Source organism: Aythya ferina (assembly GCF_964211825.1).
Source record: "Aythya ferina genome assembly, chromosome: 2".
In the NCBI taxonomy this organism is placed as follows: domain Eukaryota; kingdom Metazoa; phylum Chordata; class Aves; order Anseriformes; family Anatidae; genus Aythya; species Aythya ferina.
Genome location: NC_140297.1, coordinates 159,136,864 through 159,158,554, shown reverse-complemented (window position 1 = coordinate 159,158,554; position 21,691 = coordinate 159,136,864). Strand labels below are relative to the sequence as shown.

General features: G+C 44.8%; 1 protein-coding gene and 1 long non-coding RNA gene across 15 annotated transcripts in view; both read right to left on the bottom strand.

Moving 5' to 3' along the window:
- ADGRB1 (adhesion G protein-coupled receptor B1) overlaps nt 1-21,691 on the bottom strand; it is a 260,069-nt gene that overhangs the window by 25,243 nt on the left and 213,135 nt on the right. For 9 of the 14 annotated variants that reach the window (XM_084509051.1, XM_084509056.1, XM_084509057.1 and 6 more), the window contains 4 exons: nt 18,023-18,089; nt 13,726-13,811; nt 8,568-8,666; nt 340-511 (listed from right to left, as the gene is read on the bottom strand). In XM_084509051.1, the coding sequence (XP_084365177.1) occupies nt 340-511; nt 8,568-8,666; nt 13,726-13,811; nt 18,023-18,089 (424 nt within the window). The remainder of the gene's footprint in view (nt 1-339; nt 512-8,567; nt 8,667-13,725; nt 13,812-18,022; nt 18,090-21,691) is intronic. The other 5 variants (XM_084509048.1, XM_084509055.1, XM_084509045.1 and 2 more) reach the window with 1 other exon arrangement.
- On the bottom strand, nt 14,779-18,005 carry LOC311431521. Its single transcript, XR_014689505.1, has 2 exons — nt 16,439-18,005; nt 14,779-15,381 (listed from the first exon to the last, which is right to left on the bottom strand). It is a non-coding gene; the product is annotated as an uncharacterized lncRNA (long non-coding RNA).

The following is a 21,691-nucleotide window of genomic DNA, read 5'->3' as shown; positions in this document are numbered from 1 at the left end:
GAACAACTTTCACTCCTTTATCCAAGTCATTTATGAAAACATTAAAGAGATTTTTGGTGTTTAGCAAGCAAAACCTGGCATTTGAGCTAGAAAAAAGTGAATCTAAGAGTGTCCCCCAAATTCTACTCTACAGGACACTTGGCATAACAACCACTGATTCATTCTTTCTTGCCTCCCATCTTCTGACTGATAATGTCATGGTCATTTGTTTGGCCACTGCCTACATGAAGGCAAAAGCTCATAGGATTAGAAAAGCTACCAGGCTGAGTGGGCATTTTTCAGACATTTTCTGTAGGAACTTTGTTGGTTATATGAAAGAGAACGAGTCATTCTGCTCACCTCCCTCCTAAGGATACAATGAACCATCACGATGACAAAGCCCTCCAATGAGTCAAAGACAGCAAAAAGGATCTGGAAGAGCGCCGACCGCCGATCTGTGATTGCCAGAACTGCAGACATCCAGGTGAGAGCCAGGAGAGGCAGGACCACGCAGGAGCTCCAAAGGGATGCCCTGTTAAGGGAGAGGAAAAGAGAATTGAGCTCCACTTCAGCCTCCCCTGCTCCCACATGGGATGCTAATTCAGCCTCCTGATCCCATGGGGCTTCAGAAGACTTCTCCAGCACATGCATACTTGTGGCTAGACGTCTCCTGAGCCCCCGGCACAGGGAAGCAGGAAGATGCTTTGCAACACTCACGCTACCAAAACAGGTGACACACAGTTTCTACAGGAGGGACTACTAGCCGATGGTGCAATCATGCATAAAACTTGAGGTGGGGAGGAAGGAAGCAGATACCTCACTCCCCCTTTCGCGCCCTTCCCACTCTACGTCACTACACCACAAGGGTGGCGTTTCCCAAGGAGGGGAGACAGAATACATTCACTGTGGGTTGCCAGAGGGAAGGGGAACAGTTGCAGCAGAGGCTGGTTTGTCACAATGGCTGTCAGTACTCAGGCTACAGACACTTGGACTTCCAGAGCACATGGAAGACACCAACAGGTGGGGACATGTCACGGTTTCAAGTGACTAAAGCAGACAAGCATAGAGCTGATGTGAAGACTGACCTTTTGCTGTTGCTCCCTTACCCTGTAGCTGATGGTCCCTATAATTCCACAACAATAAGCATCACAGGAGCTGATATGTAACTCTGATCATCTTTATGAACAGAAAAATTTCAGTTTTCTTGTGTGATCTGCCCATCTGAATGCTTTGAAAAGAACTGCAGTTGCTTCTATCTTTAACAAGTATTGCAAATAACTTTATTCTTGAGACACTCCTTTAAGATTCAAGCCACGTAGTAATTCACAGGACCAAAAACTTCCTGCAGTGTTAGTACTGTTGCATGAACCTCCATCTTTTCTATGGTTGATGGCTCTAGAAATTAGAAGGTAGCTCTGTTTCTATGGGCTATTCAGCCCTTCAGCTCTCTCACTGAAAGCATCCCAAACAATTTCAGCAGCAATGGAGATTTTAGGCTGTCTGTTGTCCTATGTATTTGGCACCAAGAGTACCAGGAGATTTCCTTTGTGAGCTTCTATCTAACAAATAATAGTAGAGCTATGCACAGACTGAGCAACAAGTTGAGCTTCAGGATTTTCTGAATAGAAAACCTCAAGCTATTCACTAACAAACATAAACAGGTAACACAATAAATTACAAGACAGATATTGTGACACATGGTTTACAGTACTTGCATGGGACTTGCTTACCATTTTCTGATATATGATCAAGACTTTTATGTTTACTTGCTGGTTATACAGGTACCACTCTCAGACCTCAGTGAAAGTTTTACCTGAAGAAAGCTGGAGCCTGGACACGGGTATGAACATCAGGACGTAACGCCCTAAAGAATTTTTCAAGGACTGTTACATCAGTTCTGCTGCAGTGACCACATACTGAAGTGATGGGTTATTTTTGTAATCATAATGATACTATGATTGCAAATATTTCTACAACCTTTTCAGACTCAGATGTGTTTCTCGGTGGTGTTTTTAATCAATGTGATATCCCTCAGGGAGCCGTTAAATGGCATAAAATCTTTTCAACTAAACTAAGCATTATGAGGCTTCCTTGTAAGGTAAGGGCCAGATATAATGTAGATATGCTGTAATTTTATGTAGGATAAACTCAACTTTAATGTCCAACAAAGGCAATAATTTTAAAGCACTATTAAGAAAAGAACCAGCAGCCAAAGACAACCCTCAACCAAACTGCCAAACAGACGTTTGTATTCCACTTCTCTCCCAGCTCCCTGATATCTGGCTCATTATACTGAAATAAGTGAAATCTTTCAGTGCTATCATTTGCAATGGTGCATTAATATAACTGGCTAAACAGTAAGTGCAGTAAAAAAAATTGAAGGTGTAGAAAAGCCAAATGGAAAGTTGAGGTTTGCTCCATAACGTGCCGCTCTAGATGCGTCTTCCACAAAAGGATGAGCAAACACAAGATGCCCGATGCATGGCTTGGCAAAGGAAGTCTTTCCAGCAGCAGTCTGCAGTTTGATTGCCCAAAATCAGGACAGTCAATAGAGGCTGATAGAGAAGGTCTGTACCAAAGAACTCGCTTTTCTGGAACTACCTGGTCACCCATCACACTCTTAATACGTACAGATATGTACATTATTATTACCAAAATGCAAATAGGAAACCTGTCAACCACATCTGAGAATGGATTTGACCTCTAAGTATTGGTTTGAACCAGAGATCTAAATTTGCATAGGGTTTTCCATTCTTGAAAAGAACTGCAACATCATATTGACAATGATTTGGATCTGGATTCAAGATTAGATGTGGATTTTGCTTTGCAAAGGATGCTGCTGACGAGGTAAATTCTAATTTTCACTAGTGACAGGTAACACTTCAATCTATCAGCTTCAGAACGTGCTCCAACGGATTATGCAGACACTCTGCTTTAAACAGGCACTGCATCAGTCTGAATTTGCTACCCACAACACCAATGCAATATTCCCTAACTATGTGGGGAACCTTCAGAGCTCCTGCTTCTTTATGTTGGATTCAGTCTTCCCTAGCCCCATGTCCTGAGTTTCTCAACATGGACAAACTGTTCAACTCTTCTGAGTCAAGACATCCTGGTGGACTTCACTATTGCTTCCAGCATAAACAAATTTCAGAGCATCACTGCCCACATCACACTTCCAACTCAGATGATTAAAATAGTATTATGCCAAATATTCAGCTGCTGTAAATCCAAATTATTCTGAATTATGTCTTACAGCAGCTAAGAGTATGGCCTGACTTTCTGCTTTCTTTGTGATTCATCTTGCAGATGCCTTTTCAACAATATTCATCCCTTACAAATGTTATGGAAATGTTGCTTGACATTTAATGCATAATCTTTTTTTCTCAGGAGGCAGACGGCAATGGGTCATAAGACTATAACTTACTCTAATTTCACTTTCAGAGCTCTGCTTAGCCTTTGAAATATTAAATTCAAAAAAAGTTCCATTAAAAAAAAAATCATATCTAGACCGAAATTTTAAAAGAAAACTCAGGGAAAGATAAGTGGTTTTCCTGTGACATTGCCCTTAATTCTACCTGCCGTGAGCTGAATTCATAGAAGAATTCACACTTGAGCCACTTTTCTGTGTGCCCATTTTGTAGGAGGCATTCTTAAAAGCTACCAGGAAATCTCATAGGACCTAAGAAACATCACGTTACGGTGCCATGTGATGGGAAATAAAATGATGATTTGTTATATAACAACACTGTGATGACTTAACAGCTCTTCATTATGGATTATCTATGATCAATGAATCCACGATTTGTATTGCTTGGGACAAAAGACTAATCCTGTTGGCTGGCAGATGAAGGATGCATTTTTCCTATTGATTTATCCTGATTTATTTGTTGCATACATGACAGCACTCATAATGAACAACTAATATGAAGGGAAGATCATTACATTGTAGTATGGGAGCATGACGCTGACTTATTGCATGATGACCATGGCGTGATAGTAATACTCAGCAGGACTGAACCAAGTAAAATTACTATGCCACGTGACAACATGGGCACACATTAAAAGTATCCGCAGCTTTATCTAGCAAGGCAAAGACTTAACCTCATGGGAGACCCAGCCCTGGCAGCAAGCAGATGATGGTCTTTGGTCAAAAATATCAAAACCTGGCAGTAGTTTTGTTCTTCAGCTAGCTGTCAGCCTTGGGAGTCTTTGTCTTTGCAAAAAAAAAAAAATAATAATAATAAAAAAGGCAGGATATACTGATGGAACTTAGAGAATAGCAATGAAAAGAGCAAAAATGGATTTGGGAAACAAATATCTACATGAGAAAAGATTAAGAGGCCTGTGCCCTGACAAAAGGCAAGTGTAGGGGGACACACGGTACATGCCAACAAAGATGTAAAGGGCCATTCTAAAGACGTAAGCAATCAATTTTTCTTATTACTCAAGGCTGACAGGGCTGCCAGTACAATAAGCTTAAGAAACAGCAGCAGAAGAAATAACTTTAGAACTCAGAAAGCAGCTCTTGGAGAAGAGCTCTGAAAAGGAATATGGTTTCTGGCCTTCAACACACAAGGTAAGGGATGTCTCACTGCATGTTGTGCAGACAAGGTGGCTCCACTACTCTGATAAACCTACAATTCCTGCCTCACAGCTGCTCTGTTACAGGATAATCACCATACAAGGTTTTACTTGACTGTAAATCTTGTGCTTTAACCCTTCTCTAACTTGTGTTATTTCTAGAAGCAAGAACTTGAGCATTTCCCCAATTTTAGGGACAGTTTCAGAGAAGCTCCCTTTAACTCAATGTCTATATAGTCAAGACAGGAAATCTTTACCTAGCAAAGAAGAGCCACTGTGCATACTGATCCCACGCATGGGGAGCACAGAAACACAAGACATCATTTCTATTTTCTCCAGAAAATGATTCTACTCTCACTTGCTGCAGTCTGCATGATATGACCAGGAGAACAGGAGATCAAACACCTCTGAATTAAGCAGGAAATGAAACAGATATGGGAAGACTGCTTGATTATTCACCCTCAGTAAGGGAAATAGTTTTTTGACCTCCCAAGCACCCGCAGGGGCTAAATATTGTCCACAGGTTAAGAATCCAATTTCAAATTCCTTGAACTATGCAAACAACACTGTTCCTGGTGAACAGTCATAAAATCAGCCACTCACAGAAGGGGTGATTCACATTAGTGCTTGGACTACAATACTGGGCAAAAAAACTGACATCCAAGACTTTCTGAAATGACTGAGCCAAGAAAAATCCCTTAACACAAGGGACTCCTTAATCCCTCTGACAGAAGAGCCTCAGTTGACATAAAATGAGTGATATATGAGAAGTCCCTTCCTTCCTTCCTTCCTTCCTTCCTTCCTTCCTTCCTTCCTTCCTTCCTTCCTTCCTTCCTTCCTTCCTTCCTTCCTTCCTTCCTTCCTTCCCTCCTTCCTTCCTTCCCTCCTTCCTTCCCTCCTTCCTTCCTTCCTTCCTTCCTTCCTTCCTTCCTTCCTTCCTTCCTTCCCTCCTTCCTTCCCTCCTTCCTTCCCTCCTTCCTTCCCTCCTTCCTTCCTTCCTTCCTTCCTTCCTTCCTTCCTTCCTTCCTTCCTTCCTTCCTTCCTTCCTTCCTTCCTTCCTTCCTTCCTTCCTTCCTTCCTTCCTTCCTTCCTTCCTTCCTTCCTCTCTTCCTTCCTCTCTTCCTTCCTCCCTCCCTTCCTCCCTCCCTTCCTCCCTCCCTTCCTTCCTCCCTTCCTCCCTTCCCTCCCTCCCTCCCTCCCTCCCTCCCTCCCTCCCTCCCTCCCTCCCTCCCTCCCTCCCTCCCTCCCTCCCTCCCTCCCTCCCTCCCTCCTTCTTTCCTTCCCTCTCTATTCTTCCTTTCCTCTCTATCCTTCCTTCTCTCCTTTCTTTCTTCCTTCCATAACAGTCCCCAGTATTTTCTGTGGCTGTCCCCTTTCAAAACAATATCAAGAAATGACATGTCCTTGAGATATATTCCTGTCTCAGATCAAAATTTTTCACAGGTAGCAACGACAAATGAATTATAAGGTAGTATTTGACAGGCTGAGGCTACTGTACAAGCAACAATTGCAAGGAAAGAGATGTGGGAACAGAGGCCGTCCAATGGCAATATATAACCCAGATTTCATCCAGAGCATTCAACAGGGAAGGCTTTTTTCTAACCCACAGCTGTCAAGTCTGGGTTACACTTAACAGGTCATAGACATCCAAAGCTTTCCTTTTTATCATCTCCCTAGTCAAGAAACTGCCTAATTTTCAGTACATACTTTTTGTCTTCTATCACGATCACTACTTGCTCTCCCATCAGTGATTTACCATGTTCTCCCTCAGTTACACATCCCCTTCCCTGATCCCTTCTCTCTTAGGTATTATCAAGAAGAGCTCCTCAAAACTTTTTTGACAGGAAGTTGTATTCTTTCACACAATCCTAGCTCAGAGATGAGCCTCTGACACCCATGGGAGGAGAACTGGAGGGAGCCTGAGGAACCCCAGAAGGAACCAGACAGGCACATCCTTGATGCACTTGCTCTCTGCCAAGCAGCTATGCCTAATTCAACACTAGAGAGGAGCCAGGAATCCTCACAGCATCTGATTTACACTACAAGACTCCAAAAGTCAATGGTAAAGCTGGCCTGAGTCCGGGATCAAGGCCAGCAGAATGGTGGCAGTGACATGAGGCACAGTCAAGGCTTTGCCTTACTGACAACCTCATTTACAATAATTTGGAGGAAGAAAACCAGAAAGAGTTCAGCTTCCGAGTGAAGGGAACAAAAAAGGTCAGTGAAGGGGATGAGTGTACTAATTCATGCATAATTCACTCTTTTTGCAAGGACAAGAGCAGAGGATACTTCAGGATACACAGCAAAACTAGTACTGGCATTAACTGTCTAAGGTATTCTATCGGCTGGGAAAACAAAAGATACATCCTTTTACAAGGGCTCTCTACTTTCTATCAAACCACTTAAATTAGAAAAGCAGGATAAGCAGATCTGGATTTCATATCTCCTCTTTCTAATTTGAAGATGAATCAGAAGAGATGACTTATGACAGAGCAATGTCAGACAACGTGGAAGAAAGATTAGAGATTGCTTTACTTTTGAAATGAATTTACAAGGAACTGAAAGCCTCTCCTATTTAACGGTCTACTTTATTAATAGTAAGGTTTTTGCTCAGTTAGCATTCCTCTGCAGCGACAGGAAAGCGAAATGCAGTGACCTGCTAATTCCAGACTCGTGGTACGAGTGCCTGGACCGATGCCATCTCAGCATCTTAGCTCGGCACAGTTGCAAAAGGGAAACAAGTTCAGTAGTGAAAACTAAATTAGATTTTGTTTATTTTTTGCATCTAATAAAAACTGTTAGCTCTTAGTAGAGGTAATGGCATGTTCTCTTTTTCTAACAACAGTGGGTCATTTTCCAGAAATATACATTCTTTTCTAACCTCTTCTGCATTTCCTATAAATGGTGGTTTTGTTTTACGTTTCCACGTTTTGAAATGGTGGCTCTCAACTGTCTATTTTTGGTCAGATTATTTACAGGTAGAAGTTTTACAAATTGAAAATGTCTAACTCTGAGACCATTTCACACATTTAATAGATACTACTTTATCCATCAAAAGCAAACATTTTATATATATTAATTTAGCCACCAAAATCAAAATATAGCATCACCTAGTAAGGATGTAGATAAAATTTCAGAAAGGAAAGGAGGAAGGACAAATCTTTCCTCGTGACTCTCCCTACTACCTTAACCTTTGGGAGAAAAGCCAACAATATAAATAGCAACAATTTCTCCAGCAGAACAAAGCTCTGACATTTTCATAATTTAATTTTTTTTGACTAACTCCAGTTACATCTAAGAAGAGATTTAACAGCATTTGACTTTTGTAACTCAGAGCTATGAAACGCTTTTAGATTTTGAGAACTAATTCCAAGTGCTTTTAGGGGTCCAAAAGAGGCAGTCAACACCTATCAAATCAGAACCACAGCCCTATGAGGTTTTAAACTTAACTCTAGTCCTTTAAAAGAGGACAAAAATCAAACACTTAGAGGTGGTTTCCCAATTCACTTAAATCATACCCAGTGTATATTTACTCATTGGAGTAAAAAACTCAAACACATGCTTAAGTGTTTGACAAAACTGGAGTTTGAAGCCCCAGCCTAGCACCAAAATTAATGGGAACCACACCTTTAAGTCTGCAAATTCAAGACCTAAATTGAACGGGGGCGTTAAACGTAAACCCAACTTCAGGCAAATGTCTTCCATGGGCTGCTCACATGCTTAAAACTAGGCATGTTGTTAAATGCTTTTCAGGACCAGCCCCTCAGCTCTTGCCCCAAGGACGCTGCAGGAGCCCTACACTACTCTTGGCCCACACAATGAAGTCAGGGAGAGGTGGGGATGTGGGGATGTGGGGAGGTGGGCAGGAAGATGGGAGAGAAAACAAATGGGCTGGTGAGGGAGGGGGTAAATGAGAGAGGGAAATAATAATAACTAAAAACAAAAGAAAAAAAGAAGAAAGTGGAAAGAAAGAAAGAAAAGAAGTTGAAATTAGAGGAACTAACATGGCGTTACTGGTGGCTGTGGCCGAAACTTCAGCGGAAGAAACTACTCCACACTTGGAACATTTGAGCGTCATGCCGTAAAGGGGCACTGCCATCTGACTGCAATTAAAACCAAAAGACTGAAACAAAACAAAACACTTTGCTCATGAACACAAACGTAGAAAGGAAAGGGAAAGAGAAGCCAAAAGAAAGAATGAAAGAAAGAAGGAAAGAAAGGAAGAAAGGAAAGAAGAAGAAAGGGAACCAACCAACCATACCCAGTTTGAAAAGAGAAATGAAAGACAGGCAGGAATAAAACTCTCTCATCTGTATCACTCCAGATGCGGGAAATGGGGAAATGTACAATTCAGAGATGTGTTGGTGCTGCTGGAGAGGGTGGAACTGTGTTGGTGTAAGTTTTGCCAGATTCAGGGTGCCTAAATCTGGCACCCATGGAGGAGAAGCCAGTACTGCTCTCCCAGTCTCCACCTCCTTCTTTTTTTTTTTTTTTTGAGGAATTGCTCGTTTCCCTCCTGGCCTTTTTGCTCCAAAACAAAAAAGGTGGCAGGGTTGTACAGTAGAAGGCAAGAAGTAGGGCTGTGGGAACTGTGCTTAGCTTATTTCCTACAGCAATGTGAGGGATAGGTAGGACATTTCCTCCACTGCCCCTTTTGTGATGGTCTTCACCTTGGTGGGGACACCACATGGCAGCTGCCAGTACCAGGGGATGCTCTTTGGTGGCTTAATCCATGATGAAGGACATGCACATGCATCTGCTGTTCATGTCCTTGAGGCTGAGCATGAGCTTGGGTGCTTTGTCAGCCCATCAACCTGCCCTGAAGGGAGGTGGACAGGCTGACTAATTTTTAAGACATTTCTTCTCTTGGGTTTTGTTTTGGAGCTGAAAACCTTTTTGGGTTGAACCCTGAGTCTTGCTCACATGGGTTGCTCCCTCTTTTGCTGGATGGGATCAACCACAAAGACAGGCTGTTGTGGGCTGCCAGTATAGGGTGCTTCAGGGATCAGGGTAAGGCACATCCACATGATTTTTGGAAGCTGATTATCTGTGAACCCAACAAGCCAGCTCTCACTTGGGAGCCCAGAAGCCGCATGAGCTTGTCACTGGCCCATTTTCTTCACAGAATTTACTAGTTTATGTGCTTTGCACAGGTACATGACCTCCATCCACATCAGATCTGGCTCAGAACATGCGCAGGACTCTGCAAAACATCCTACAGATCTACATGCAGTGCCTAGTATCAGAGTAGGCAGGAACATCGCTGCCAAAGGACAGCAGGTTGGCTACTCTTTGGTGGTGTCTGGAAGTACCAGAACTTGGGTTTTTACAGCTCTGCCCTGTCTGGGAGAGGGATTAGGAAACGTTACAGATCATTTCCTAACTTTTATGGCTTTGTTTTCAGTCTCCCTGCAAAAAAGACACTCCCATGAACACCAACACAGCATTATTAGTGGTCTTAGTGGTCATTGAGCTCACTTTTAAGTGGCTATTGATTGGTCTTTTAATTAGTTAGTTCCAGTGACATAAGCCATTACTCCCTTGCAGAATAATGACTAAGTAACTAAGGTAGCCCACAGCAACTTTCAGCCTTGAGACACAGAGAAAGTTAGTTCTTGTGTCAATAGATTCATATCTTCCAGGAAGGATGGTGTAAATCCAGTGAGGACAATGGCTGAACCAAAGATAAAGTGGGTCTTAAGACGCATTAAGTGCATGACCCTTAAAAAAATAATGGTCCATCCCCAGACCTATAAGCCACAAAGAACAGATAAGCAGAGAGACAGAGAGAGGCAGAGATAGGCAGCAAAAAGAAAGTAGATTGATTTGAGGAATTTGATGGAAAACTATACCAGAAAAAACATGAATGACACTGAATCACAAAGAACTGGCCAAAAGACCACTATAACACACAACTGTAACTGCTGTTGGGTGCATTTATGCAGAAAATTGTAAGCAGTAGGCACAGATGTGGGTACATTTATATTCTAATTTGTTCTGGTTCGGGGCTTGAGGTTGCTTAATATATTGAATTTCCGTAGCAGGTTTATATTGGTGCATGTAGGTATGAAAGGGTAGCTAATGAAATAACCACAGTGAATAATGCATTCATTTAATCTAGCTGTTTCTGCTTCCTAAATATCCACAAGCAGCTCACAGACTCATCTGGTGTGTTCAGCAGAGCCTGGACTTTGCTACCCTTTACTGAAAAGTGCTTTATACCATGGACAGCCCAAAGAGTAGGAGCATTGCTTCCAACATGAAAGGCTCCCAGGTGAAGGGCAATACGAATCTGCTCCTATTTTAATGCAGTCATTATCTCTTTCCACTTACTTTCCTTTCTAGGTACTGACAATCCAGCTCTTACACCCCGCTAGGACACGCAGAGAATGTTTCACGCAAGGTACTGGGGCAAACTTTCTCAAGCCCTCTCTATAATCAACGGAGGGAGAAAAAGAAGTTAAGCTCCTCTCAGGGGCACGTTGGAAGAATGAAACAGGGCTCCCACCTCCCTCCAGTGGCTACAGAGGGAGCCTAGAGAGATTAAGCTCAACAGGCTAAAATTAGCCTTTGTGAATATATCCTATAGCCTCATTCTTCTTCCCTGGCTGCATGAGCACACAAATGCTTCTGGAATAAACCCTGGCTGAATAAATTTAAAATTCAGTTTAAAGGCTCCTGCGTCCAACATTAAAACTTTCACTTTTAGGAGCACTCCCATCAACAAGGCTCAAACCCTGTCTGCACAGCTGACCCCAAAAGGAGGCAGAAATGGTAATGGGGAAACACTGCAAGCAGGTAGGTACCTGCTGGGATCCTCTTCCAGGGTTTTCTCCCTAGCTCAAGCACGTAGCACGTGCCCAGAAAGGATTTGGGGCATCCATGTGTACTGCGCCAGCTCTCCGTGTAACCACATCCACCTCTTTGTAGCCTAGTTTTATGACACATGCATAAAGCCACTGCCATTAGAAAGTCAATGGTTTCTGACAACAGTAATCAGAGTGATTTCCTCTGGTTACTATAGGACAAGACCTATGGTGTCTCGGGTGCTATTTTACAGGAGCTGTTAACACCAATTTATTGGTGCCAACAGATCTGCAGTACATGTGCTGGGCTCCTCTTAGTGTTCAACAGGTCCTTTTTCCCCCTTCTTTTCCCCCCTTTGTTCTTTTTAGCAACACTGAACCATACTTCTTGCCTCTGCTAAAGGAAACACATTTCTTTAGACCAGCTCCTCAGATCCAAACATCTTGGAGGCCGTTACTCATTCGGATCATCTCCAGATCTACCCTCCAACACGGTTCCCAAGCCCAGGCCAGAAGCGGCTAGCTAAAGGGAAGGGGCACCGGAGCTCTCCAAAGCAAATCCGCAATCTCAGTGGGTGCACTCCAAAAGGAGAACAAAACCATTTAGCACAGAGAAGGCTCAAAAAGTGCTGCACACACACACACGGACACGAAAGAGGGGGGAAAAAGAGAAAAGAAAGAAAAAACAAAGAACATCAGAAAAACGACTTTTTTTTTTTTTTCTTGCTTTGCAGGTTTTGTTTTCAAAGCACAACTACGAATGTGATCAATAACCAGCTGAAAGGGATTAAATAAGGTCACTCTGTGTGCAGTTTAGTTTAGAGAGTGAGAGATGGATGGGCAGTAACTCGCTGCTCTGCTAATCCAATAAAGTGTTTATTTCAGTGTTGGCTTTGCAGCGTAATTATCTTTCTGGGGACTCTGCCTGCAGTTAGGGCATTTTCTTGAGTTCTCTCTTTGTTAAATAGGCCTCATGCAGAACAAAGCACTTCCTTGGTGGTTGTTCTTGTAAGCAAAGCACCAAGGTCACTTGACCTCATTCATCTCCAACCCAGCAGCAACAGACACCTCTGCTCATCCTCATCCAAACAGGCTCAAGTCTCCCCTTGTTATAACCCTATCAAGGCACCAATTTCCCCTCTTCACTACACCACTTGGGCCCGCCAACACTACCCCCAAAACATGAGCCTTCCCTCGTTCCTCTCCTCCTCCTCTGGCTGGATAAGAGCTTACTTCTGCCCTCTGTTTGATGCCATCATCAATTGAACATGAATTCCAGCAGAACTCCCTGCTCCATAGCACAATGACGGGAATACTGAACCCTGCCCATACTTTCTGCCTCCCAGATGCAATTTTAGGGCCCGTGGGTGTTGCAGCACCACAGTCGATGCTGCAGCTTATTGTTTCTGAAGCCCTGGGGTGCTACAGGCTGACCTATGCATTTGATTTGACTCCAGGTGTCAGCATACCACTTGTCTTTTGCTTAGAGCATGGCATAACCCAGGGACAAAGTCTGAGCAGGCTGCAGACCCAAACAAGAACAGAGGAGAAGGGGGCTTTCATGGTCCCCGAGCCAGTGACCAAGCAGCTGTTGGCAAAAGGGGCTGGAGGTAAAGCCAGGGGAGAGCCCTGCATGGCAGCTGCCATCCTCGCTGTGGAAGCAACTTTTCAATTTATACTAAGGCAAAACCCAGCTGCCACAAGTCCTGAGCTTCAGGATGGAGGCTGGGGTGGTGGCTGTGGAGAAGATAAAGAACCTCAGGTCATATCAGATTTTTTTTCCTACATTACCTGCTAGTCGTCCACTATACACATCCATCCATCCATCCATCCATCCATCCATCCATCCACTAATTTCTTCACCTGTACAGCCCCAAACACCTTTTTCTTCAAAGCACCATGTCCCTTTGCCATCTCTCAACCACCTGCCAGGCATTGGGTGTGACACCATGGGACATGCCATCCTCAGCAGTGTCACCTTCTTGCCCCAGCTTCTGTCTCTAGGCATCAGAGAGAAAAGCCATCTGCTTTCCCTCATCTTTGGGATCTACATCAGCTTGGGCTGAAGCCTTTTTAACAAAGACCTGAACTTCTAACCCTCGTCACAGTTCTGCTTCTTGGGTCTTTTGTCTCCACGCTGAATGGCAAGGCAGAGAGATTAAACCAAGGATTTCTTTGTTTGTTTGTTTTGTTTTGTTTAAATCTGCTTTTGCTCGCTGTCTGCACCTCCACTCTTTGCATTCCTGACCTGGTTATTGATCACAACCTTGGTTGTTTTCTTTTTTTCTTTTTTTTTTTTTTTTTTTTTTGCTTGCTTGCTTTTCATTCTTTACTTAGATGTATTGATAAGGCATACCCTGCCCGTTCCTTCAGTTTCTTATCTGTTATTCCATCTTTGGATACAAGTTTGTTAAAAACCAGAATGCCAATAACCATGTTCACCTGTTGAAAGAAAAACAACACACAGATTTGTTCTCAAGTGGGTCAGGTCAAACACAGTAGTACAGAAGGTATCTACAGGGCAAGCCGAGCCCATTAGTTTTTCCCAAAGCTGGGTGGCACTGTCACACCTCTGCCCCCTTTCCACCCCATCCCACCTCCCTGCCACATGTCTGAGCTCAGGAGAGCAGAATGCAGCTGGCAGCAGATCAGAAAGGTCCCCATGGACCAGAAGAAGGCTGTAAAATGCTCAGATCATTGCAGGGCTTCTTGTAGCCCAGTGCAAGCTCAAGATCTAGGCAGGCAAACCCATGGCACAAAAAGAATTCTTCAGGGTCGTACAAATAGAAAACGTCCAATGCAGGGGAGAGCAGTGGGGTGATACAGCCTAGTTTCAAGTGTTTTTTTGGAGTCTGTGCTCCCAAAACAGCAGCTGTAATTATAATAAGGTGATGTGGTTTCTGCTCAGTGAACCACAACTGTTGCTCTCAGGTGGAGGGGTGCTGGAGCAAGTAGAAACATCAGCTGCTTGACACAGCTCGTGGATTAACCACCCAGCCGATTCCCAGAAATTAATGGGCAACTTCACGGAGCCCTTCCTCCTGCTTTATTAGGGTGAGAACACAGACGTCTGCATCAAACGGGTGCAAATACTCCCAGGGAAATAGCTGTGCAGAGCTGACGTCTTGCAAAGTGGCGTTAAACTCCCCAGTGCTCTGTTCTGACTGCACTCTCTGTTGCCAGCTGCATCCATTTTACAGCCCCCACCAAACCTCAGCAGCCCCTGAGCATCACCCCGTTAGTGACCCCTTAGTCCCTGGGGGCACAGCACTGATGGTGGAAAACAAGTGACACTCTCCTGGTTTTGCTGATAAGGAGCCACAGGGTGTTGGCAGAACAAAGCACTGCTGCTCTTCTGCGTGGGGGGGGGGGGGGGGGGGGGGCTTGCAATAAAAGGTTTTAGGACAAATTTAGAGATTTGCAGCATCACGTGTTGGCTGAGAGCCTCGGTGAGTGTAACAGGCCCTTGAGAGGTAGCCCTCAGGGACAGCTCACAGAAAACACAGCCCAAGGGAAGGGAGATGGCTGCTAAGCCTCCATCTAATTGCCAAAATCATCCTCAGTACTTAGCAATCTTTCTGAGCTCGGACTGCTGGTCTCAGCAGAGCATGACCCAGCTTTCTGATGGGGAGTCCACAGCTGGGAGTGAACGGAAGAGCTCCCACATAGCAATTATTTCCCTTTGTATCAGCTGCTGGTTGAGCGGACTACTTCCCACAGCTGCAAGTCCATTTCTAGAGCTCACCACGGTATTGTTTTAAAGAAACAAGGCTGGCGAGTCAGACACAGTTCAGCCAAGGATCAGCATGGAAACAACCTCTGGTTATATGCTGGAGGCTCCTGAGTGCATGAAGTCCCCTTCTTTAAGGTGCGAGAAAGCAGTAGAGAAGATGAGGTTAAGGTTTTGCAGGCTGGATCATTACTAGGGCTTGAAACACTTGAGGGTGTGTATCCTCAATCATTTACTGTGGGGGAAATGATGAAGTGCAGCTCTGTAATTGCAGCTGTGCAACTGTTTTAATAAAAAAAATAAAATAATTTATCCAACGCACTGATCATCGTGATCAATATCCCACTCTGATCCTGGCCCTGCTTCTTTTCAAAGATGGGGATACAGGCAGGGACATGCCTCTGAACACTGCCACTTCCAATAACATGCAGTGTAACTTCATTTCCTGATCTCTAGAATGCCATATAGAAAAAAAAAAAGGCACAAAGCTGAGATTCATCCCTTGAGATATCAGTGCCTGATGAGCTCCCTGTCCTCGCTTCACTGTGAGCCTCTCCCTGAAGACACCTGCTGATTTCATCCTGTGTCTGATGAAGTATCACCAGGGTGCTTCACCTGAGTCAGGGGTGTACAGCTGCATGCAACAGCTCTGAGTATAAACTTGCTGGTGTTTTTAAGGCTCGAGGTTAATATCTGGTATGTAGCAGAGAGAATAAATGCAGCTGGAGCTAAGTCAGCTGTGCGCAAAGTCACTTGGGTGTCCATATATAAACATTTTCAGAGTTTCAGGTGAGAAAGAGCTTCTTAGCTCCTTCAGAGCCAAATCCCACCTTGTTCTGTGCATCCCAACAGCAGCTGTATTATCTCTGAAGCAAACCTCACCTGAGAGCAACACAGCTGCATGTCCCTAACACAGCCCTGCAAGAGCCTCGCTGTCCTCGTGCTGAGCCAGTGGCACAGCCCCTCCATCACTGGCATGTTCAACCAGAAATCAGGACAAAGCCTGCACAGGAGGAAGCTCAAGAAGACTCGAGGTCTTGAGGACAGTGCATACCTGAGAATTTATGTTCAATCCTGTGCTCTGCTGCAAACTCACAATGTGGATTTGGGCAATTTATCACACTTATCTGTCTCCTAGGTTCCTATTCATAAAAAGATGTTCAATGCCTATCCTTCCTCTCCTTCCCAACTCTCTTGGGCATTATTTGCTTCTCAGTTAGCAACGAGTCAGGTCACCTAAAGGAGATATAGAGGCTCCCTCTCTGGGCACTGAAAACAGCCACCTCCAGAGACGACTCCCCACCTCCTAAGCCCTTCTGTACCATTTCCAGGTGCTGACCTCTCTGCAAGGTTATTTCCTTTTCCATCTTTGAGTGAAAACAGAGCCGCCGAATGGAAGCAGGCTGCGGAAAGCTGAAGGATTACTTCCCTTGTTGTTGGCACAACAAAAGCAAAACAGGCAGGAGGCTGACTCCCTTTTCTCAGGGCACCACAACACTTCACTCCCTCCTAATCACCACTGTCTGTTGAGCATTCAAGCTACCCAGGCAGAGCTATCTGCTATTATGTCGTGGGGCTGGGAGCTAGTTCTGCTGAAAGGAAACACTCAGCCACTTAATGCTGCTGTCAATTATTCCAGCTATAAAGACTCTGACCCCATCTGCAACGTCAGGGAGAGAAATCCAGCCATCACATGCCTACAGAGATCTGAGGACTGCCTGGCCTCAATGTCTGCTTATCCCCACTTTTTGCTGATGCTATCCAATGGCTCAAACACTTGTGGTAGCCCTATGCTAAAGAAAGACCCTAAACTATACATGCTTTGCTTTATTATAGAGGAGGGGCAATGGATGGCTTGTTTCTTTGACTTAGTGATGAAACAACAGCACCAACGTGACCTGACATGCTGGGTCTGTTCTCACTGCTATCACTGCAAGAGCTTTTGTGTAGTTACTCTCCTGTAAGCCTGCTGCTGCTGCAGGGCAGCTAACCCCCCTGGCACTGCAGGAAACAAAAGCCTGAGCTGAAAGGGAAATTGTGAGTGTCAACAGTCCCATTCCTCAGGGACTCTCTGGGACACTTGAGCTTTAGAGGACATACAGCTCTGAAAATGCAGACTTCCACTTAGATGGAGCTCAAACGTGGCATTAACTGTGTCTGGGATTGCTGCAGGAAGGATTTTTTTTTTTTTTTTTTTTAAGGACTGGCAGTTCTCAAAGCCTTTGAACCCTGACATCAAGATTTCTCAAGAGCAGTGAGGCTTCAGCAGCAAGGGAAGCTTGATGAAAAGCACGTCATCTGGAGTGACACCTTTAACTTGGGTAACAACTCACTGAGACAAGCTTTTGGGGACAGAAGAACAAACTCCACCTGGCAGGAGGAGGTGGGACAGAGTTTGGGAATGTCCTCTTTACCCACACCATCTCTTCAAACGAGAGGCAAATGCAGTGTTTGACACCCTCAGTACTGTTTTTTTGCAGGTGAAATAGAGGTCTTCAAAAAAGCTGCTCAGGTGTGCTGCACATCCAGGACAAATGAAGAATAAATGCTGGATGTGGAGGCCCAGCTTGCTCTCAGAGCAACCAGTAAGAGCAATTTTGGAAGGAGATAATGTCACAGTTTTCCACCACCAGGCTGTACTTCTATCCAGACAGAGCAATAAAAAGGCAAAGCATTAACCAGATGCCTAGGGGACTCCAGAGAGGCCAGAGGCAGAGGGCTGATAGCTGAGACACATTAAATTTCAGGCTTAACCCCATCCCAAATTGCTGGCTTTTAATGCTTTTTGCTTTCCTCCTGAAGGGGAAAGCTATTTAAAACACAGGTGGAAGTAGAGAGGGACACTCTTGGGTTGGAAGAATGAGGGATGCCCTGTAAGATAAAAAAAGGGGGAAGAAAAATGCTTTCAGCCAAGCACAAATACCAAAACGACAGCGGCTGCTGGTCCCACGAAGGCGTAGAGAAGACCTCCCTCTAATGACAGCCAGCAGCTGGAAAAGGAAGAAGGAAAAGAAAGTTACCCAGTGGCCAGCATCACCAACAAAGAGGCACATGTTTTGCTGCCTGTGGAGTTGATAATCCATGGTAAAAAAAAACGTCTCAGACTTTACAAGCAAGCAAGCTGTGCTTTCCTTTCCTCCAGAATGTGCCCAAAAGCTCAGCTGCCTAGGGGTCTGCCTGCAAAGCCTGGTTTAGTTGCTGACAGAGGAGCACATGTAAAATTTCTGCCACACTCTGCTTTAGACTAGGTCCTGCGATTTGCGAGCGAGACGATGCTCTTGTCGTGCTCACTTACACAAAAAGAGTAGAAACAGTGGAAATTGTCCCTCATTATTTGCTAACCAGTATGCCCCTCAGGTTTTAAGTCCAGGAGAGCAGCACGTTTCTGCTCCTGGATCCTCCCTTTGGGGTTGCTGCCATGGGGAAACTTTGTGATGCAGGAGGAAAGTGGGATGGATGTGGATGCTCCTGTGGAATAAGCTAAGCATGAGGCATTGTGGTGCACCCCCTGGAAATCAGCTGGTTGCTTCTCCCTCACCTGAGAAGGATTTTTCCTCTCTCCGGTGTCCTTGTGTTGGGATTTAGGCTCCTAAATTAAAGGGTTGGTGCCTGAACAACCCAAAGTGAATCTTCTTATTAAGTCTTGGTGTCTGTCATGTCTGTGCCTGTCATGGTGCCAGTAGGCCTCGATTTTTAGTCACTGGAGATCCAGTCTACTGGGTCTAATGTTTTTTATGTTTTTTTTTTTTTTTTTTTAAACACTTTACAGTTACATTCAGTCAAATCACAGCCCGAACTCCACTGACTGCCTTCACCACATCTTCCCCACACCGGTAATGAGGGCACCCAGCCTGGATGGAGACCTCACTGGGGAGACAAATCCCAGGTAGGGAGCACGAACGGGCTCCAGGTGTCCCCACAGGGCTCCTCCTGCACTCTACATCCACACCCAGACTTTCAGGTTTGAACATAAAGACAGGAAGGAAAAATAAAAGCTTTTTTTTTGTTTTATGGAAGCACATTTTCACTGTGAGGGTGGCCACACAGGCTGCCCAGCGGGGTTGTGGGGTTTCCTCCTTCAAAAGCCACCAGGACATGGGCCTGGGCACCCTGCTGCAGGTGGTCCTGCGGGACCTTGAGGTCCCTTTCCACCTCTGTAAATCTGACAGTTACATCAGCACTGGGGCTGAAATCCCCATTTCATGGGGAATCTGGCAATTTCCAAGCATGGACACACAAAGCAGGCACTTCGGAACAAGAGAGGATGTGAATTTACACTACAGCACCAGCCCCATTGGAAGTTTGCCCACTGTGACATTGCAGGGCCCTGGAGAAAACATGAAGTAATCCCGTTTCAACAGCAAAACTTCCATGCATTTACCAATGTGTAAGAGCAGGCAACTGCAATGGAGCAAGGACTTTCTGCAAGCTCTTAGCCCAGCTAACCCTGCAGTAATTCATGTACGTGCCGCCACTCCCAGCCATCTCATTTTGTTTTGCATCAGGAGAAATGCTGCCTTTCAGACCCTCCCAGGAAACAAAGCCTTCCTGGAAACATTTCAGTTTTGGATATCAACCTCTGATGTTTTCGTATCAGCTCTGACTTGCAAAAAAATGTTATTTTTCACCTTAAAACACAGAATGTTTGGGGAAAAAAAAAATAATTCAAACTGGAAATTGGAAGCAGGACCTTCTGTTTTTCTCCAAGGCCTGAATCTTGTTTGTTTCTAAATTAAAGCTGTAACATGGTAATTTAATCAATTCTGATTTCTTCCTGATAGCCAGTTGCTCCTTCAGAAACTGTCTGAGCAGCTGTGATAATAAAACAAATAACCGGGATAATAAAACAAATAACCAGGCAGGGAGGGAGGGAATAGGAGTGAAGATTTGGAGCACTGCAAGAGCTGGAAAAAGTCTTCATGAATGCAAGGGGAAAACCGAAGGGGGCTCCCAACTACCTGCCATTGCCCAGCCTTTCTGCTCTGATGCTCAAAAGTGTCTTAAAGATTTTTTTTTTTCTTTTTTTTTTTTTTTTTTTCCCCAGGTCTCTTCTAGCCACAAAGGGAAGATGAAGCTTACCAGGTCTCTTCTAGTCACAAAGGGAAGATGTAGCTTACCCCAAGAAGGGAGCTGGCAGCCCTATACTCATGAGGACACAGTGCAGGGATGGCTTTCTATGAGCTTTTTGAAGGCAAGTTCACACATCACTGAGCACCAGCCTCATCCTTTCTGACTGCCTGGCCTCCCTGTCACAGCTCGTAACCACTATGTTTCCTTCCAAAGCCATCAGAGGTAGTGGCTGACAGCAGGAGCGGAAATAGCAGTTCTGGAGAAGGAGAACTGACAGCAAACTCCAGCAACACGTGAGTCCTGTGGAGATGCTTTTAGCCTCATCCCTGCAAGACACAGACATGTTTGCATGGTGTAACGAGGCTTCCCAGCACTTGCCAAGGGATCTCTCAAGAGATCTTTTAAATAACATCGCCAGTTGAAGGGAGGGAGGGAGCGGTTTAGCAATGCTCAACAACCATTTCCAAACAGGGCTTCCCAAAATGATGTCAGCTCTTGCATCCGAGACCTCTTCACACCACATCTGATCCATCCGAGAGTCTGCTGTGGCAAAGTTGTGAGGTTGGAGGGCTTTGGTCTTGGTCCTGCAAAGAGCTGACTTTGAGCAGGACCTTCTGGACTATCCCCTACAGCTCTGCCTCTTCCAACTTGGTGTCCCAGTCCAGACAGATAAAGGGTAATCCTTATATCTCCAGCCTTCCCATGCACAAAGCAGCCTCTGAGCTCCCTGATTTACAGCTCAGAGACTTGGCCAAGCCTCTGACCACCACGAAGTCTCGGTGGGACAGACCCCCAGGCTGCTGCAGTTGCGTGCCATCACACTACTACTACTGTTATGATCCAGAAACTGCAGGGTTGGAAGAAGTTTTGAAGGACACTGTGAAGTCCCTTGTGGTCTATCATGTCAGATCTCATCCCCTGCATCACAGGGAGAGACACGTTGTGGTTAACATCTTGTGGTTCCTTCTGCAAGGTGGAAACTTTGTGCCTTGAAAGCCTGCCATCCCATCTGAAACACCCTGTGCATGCCCTATTCCAGCTAGACACAAAGCTAAAAGTGCCTCTGAGCTCCAGCTCCAAGCTTTGCAACCACCACAGACACTTCTGCTGTGGTCACAAACCAAAATAACCCTAGGACAAGCTGATATCCAGGTCTATATTCTGTTTATATATATCCAGCATTAAACAGGGTTACATCTAGTTCCTGTCTGAACAGCCTCAAGGTTTGGAGGTCAGCTCTGAAATTCCTGGTACATAATATTGACTTTGTTCTAGAGAAGAGGAACAACCAAGACCCACCTGCACATCAATAGAAGAAAGCTTTTATGCCCCTTTAACAGGAAAGCAGGGACAAGTGTGACTGTGCTGCGGTGTAGGGGCATCCTGTCTATCTTGGTCCACACCGATTTTTGCTTTGTGATCTAAAATGCACCGACTGAGTTGAGCAAGAACACTCAATCAGTGCCTGTAGGGTCACACACTCTTCCTGGGGTACTGCTGGGCTCTAGTGCACACCTAAATT